We start from the raw sequence: 3,141 nt of genomic DNA, 5'->3' as shown, positions 1-3,141 counted from the left end.
ACCCTCTGGGCTGCGTCCAAAACTTTGGATCCCTCTGGATTTCCACATCTCAGCTCCAAAACCCTCGAGGACCCGGGAGTGGAATTTTTGAACCAATCCTTGAATTTTAAATCCTGTTTTTTTTCTGGTTGTACATTTTTGGGATGAATCCCCTTCTCCTGCCCAGGGAAAATGGCCAAGGGGAGGAGAAGGTGGGATATTGTGGATGAGGGGAATCCTTCCTGCTTTAAGCCGAGTCCTAAGCCCAGCTTTAAGCTCGGCTGGCTCAGCCCCACGTCCCTCTATCCCCAAAAAAACCCCTTCCCAGGCGGGAATTGCCCTTCCCCAAACATCACTTTGCCTCACCTGGGAATTCTCTGCGGATTCCTTGGCGCTGCTCCCGCTCCCGGGGATTTGTTGCCTCCTCTGGAGTCGCCTCTGCGGGAGGGAGCAAATGGAAATGACTCTTAATGAGGGCACACAAACTAATTAACCCCCCGTTTAAAACAGGGATCGGCGGAAGGATAACGAGTCCCTCTTAACAAGGAGCGGAACAATAAAACCCCTTTAATGGGGTTAAACAGCCCCGGAGAAAAATGGGAGCGGCTGTTTGCGGGGAGATAAATGTCAGGCTGGAGCTTTGGAAAGCTTGGGAGCCTTTGGAAAGCCCAGGAGCCTTTGGAAAACCCGGGAGCCTTTGGAAAGCCAGGGAGCGATCGAAATCCGGCGGTAATAAGGGAGCCACGGGGATTTATGGGGCGGGATTTAATGGGGTGGGAACGGCCCCCAGATCCCAAATCCTGCCCTGGCAGGAAGGGAATTCAAACCTTGGATGTCCAACACCGACCTCAGGAGAGGCCATTCCTTGCCCTGGGAATTGGCACGGGGAGGAGAAGGTGGGATATTGTGGGATGAGGGGAATCCTTCCACCCCAAACTGGGGAAATCCGAGCTCAGCGTTCCCAAACTGGGCAGGAAACTGGGATGTTGTCCCGTGGAGGATGGGACCATCTGAGCTGTGTCCAAAATTTTGCATCCCTCTGGATTTCCACTCCTCAGCTCCAAAACCCTTCAGGACTTGAGGCTGGAATTGATCCAGGATCCCATTGGGTGATTTAGAATCCCATTGGATGATCCAGGATCCCATTGGGTGATCCAGGACCTCAGCTGGTGATCCAAGATCCCATTTGGATGATCCAAGATCCCATTTGGTAATCCAGGAACCCATTTGGTGATCCAGGATCCTATTTGGTGACTCAGGGTCACAGCTGGTGATCCAAGATCCATTTGGTGATCCAGGATCCCATTGGGTGATCCAGCATCACAGCTGGTGATCCAAGATCCCATTGGATGATCCGGGGTTCCACTGGGTGATCCAGGCTCACACTTGGTGATCCAGGATCCTATTGGGTGACCCAGGATCACAGCTGATGATCCAGGATCCCATTGGGTGATCCAAGGTCTCAGTGGGTGATCCAAGATCCGATTTGGTGATCTAGAATCCCATTGGGTGATCCAGGATATCCAGGATCTCGCTGCATGATCCAAGGTCACAGTTGGTGATCCAGGATCACATTTGGTAATCCAGGGGCAGAACTGGTGATCCAGGATCCCACTGGGTGATCCAGGACCACAGTTGGAGGTCCAGAATCCCACTGAGTGATCCAGGATCCCACTGGGTGATCCAGGGCCACAGTTGGTGATCCAGGATCCCATTGAGTGATCCAGGATCCCACTGGGTGATCCAAGAACCCACTGGGTGATCCAGGATCCCATTGAGTGATCCAAAATCCCACTGGGTGATCCAGGGGCACAGTTGGTGATCCAAGACCCCATTTGGTGATCCAGGATCCCATTGGGTGATCCAGGGCCACAGTTGGTGATCCATAATCCCATTGGGTGATCCAGGAACCCATTTGGTAATCCAAGATCCATTTGGTGATTCAGGATCCCATTGGGTGATCCAGAATCCCATTGAGTCATCCAAGATCCCATTGGGTGATCCAGGGGCACACTTGGTGATCCAAGATCCCACTGGGTGATCCAGGATTCCATATGGTGATCTAGAATCCCATTGGGTGATCCACAATCCCACTGGGTGATCCAAGGTTCATTTGGTGATCCAGAATCCCACTGACTGATCCAAGATCCCATTGGGTGATCCAGGATCCCATTGGGTGACCCAGGATCCCACTGGGTGACCCAGAATCCCACTGAGAGATCCAAGATCCCATTGGGTGATCCAGGATCCCATTGAGTGATCCAAGATCCCATTGAGTGATCCAGGGGCACAGTTGGTGATCCAAGATCCCACTGGGTGATCCAGAATCCCATTTGGTGATCCAGGATCCCACTGGGTGATCCAGAATCCCACTGGGTGATCCAAGATCCATTTGGTGATCCAGAATCCCACTGAGTGATCCAAGATCCCATTGGGTGATCCGGGATCCCATTGGTGATCCAGGATCCCACTGGGTGACCCAGAATCCCACTGAGTGATCCAAGATCCCATTGGGTGATCCAGGATCCCATTGAGTGATCCAAGATCCCACTGGATGATCCAGAATCCCATTTGGTAATCTAGAATCCCATTGGGTGATCCAGAATCCCATTTGGTGACCCAGGATCCCACTGGGTGATCCAGAATCCCATTGGGTGAACCAAGATCCCATCTGGTGACCCAGGATCCCATTTGGTAATCCAGAATCCCACTGGGTGATCCAAGATCCCATTGGGTGATCCAGGATCCCACTGGGTGAATTCCTGTGCATTCCCTGGATTTCAGCATCCTTACCCTTTTCCAGGAGCACCATTCCTGACTCTCCTCCACAACCTGCAAAGACACCAAAGGCAGGGTCGAGTTTGCTCCGTTTTTTCCGGGTATAAATAAGATTTTCCAACAAAATCCTGATTTTTTCCAGGCAGCAAAAGCTTTCAGGGCCTCTTTTCCATCCTTTATTCCCCCTTTTCCAAGCATCCAAATGATTCCTGACATCTCCAGGAGTGGGATTCCAGACACTGTGGCCCAGAATTCCACCCTCATTTCTGAGCAGAGGGAAAACAGGGATTAAAGCAGGAATTAAAGGGGGTTAGGAGGGAAAATGCAGCTCCAAACTTTCACTAATCAGGGATAAAGGAAATGAGGGATGAATGGAATGAGGGA

At 51.5% G+C, this 3,141-nt stretch overlaps 1 protein-coding gene across 1 annotated transcript in view; it reads right to left on the bottom strand.

Moving 5' to 3' along the window:
- LOC113941213 (papilin-like) overlaps window positions 1-2,808 on the bottom strand; it is a 4,945-nt gene extending 2,137 nt beyond the window's left edge. The window contains exons 1-2 of the mRNA XM_027632373.1: window positions 2,773-2,808; window positions 346-417 (exon numbers count right to left, since the gene is read on the bottom strand). Coding sequence (XP_027488174.1) covers window positions 346-417; window positions 2,773-2,791 — 91 coding nt within the window. The 5' untranslated portion in view covers window positions 2,792-2,808. The remainder of the gene's footprint in view (window positions 1-345; window positions 418-2,772) is intronic.
- Window positions 2,809-3,141: the final 333 nt, after the last annotated feature.

The sequence above is a fragment of the Corapipo altera genome, unplaced genomic scaffold (assembly GCF_003945725.1).
Source record: "Corapipo altera isolate COAL_440 unplaced genomic scaffold, ASM394572v1 57971, whole genome shotgun sequence".
NCBI classification, from domain to species: domain Eukaryota; kingdom Metazoa; phylum Chordata; class Aves; order Passeriformes; family Pipridae; genus Corapipo; species Corapipo altera.
The sequence above is the reverse complement of the archived record's forward strand: the minus strand, read 5'-3'. Positions and strand labels throughout refer to the sequence as shown.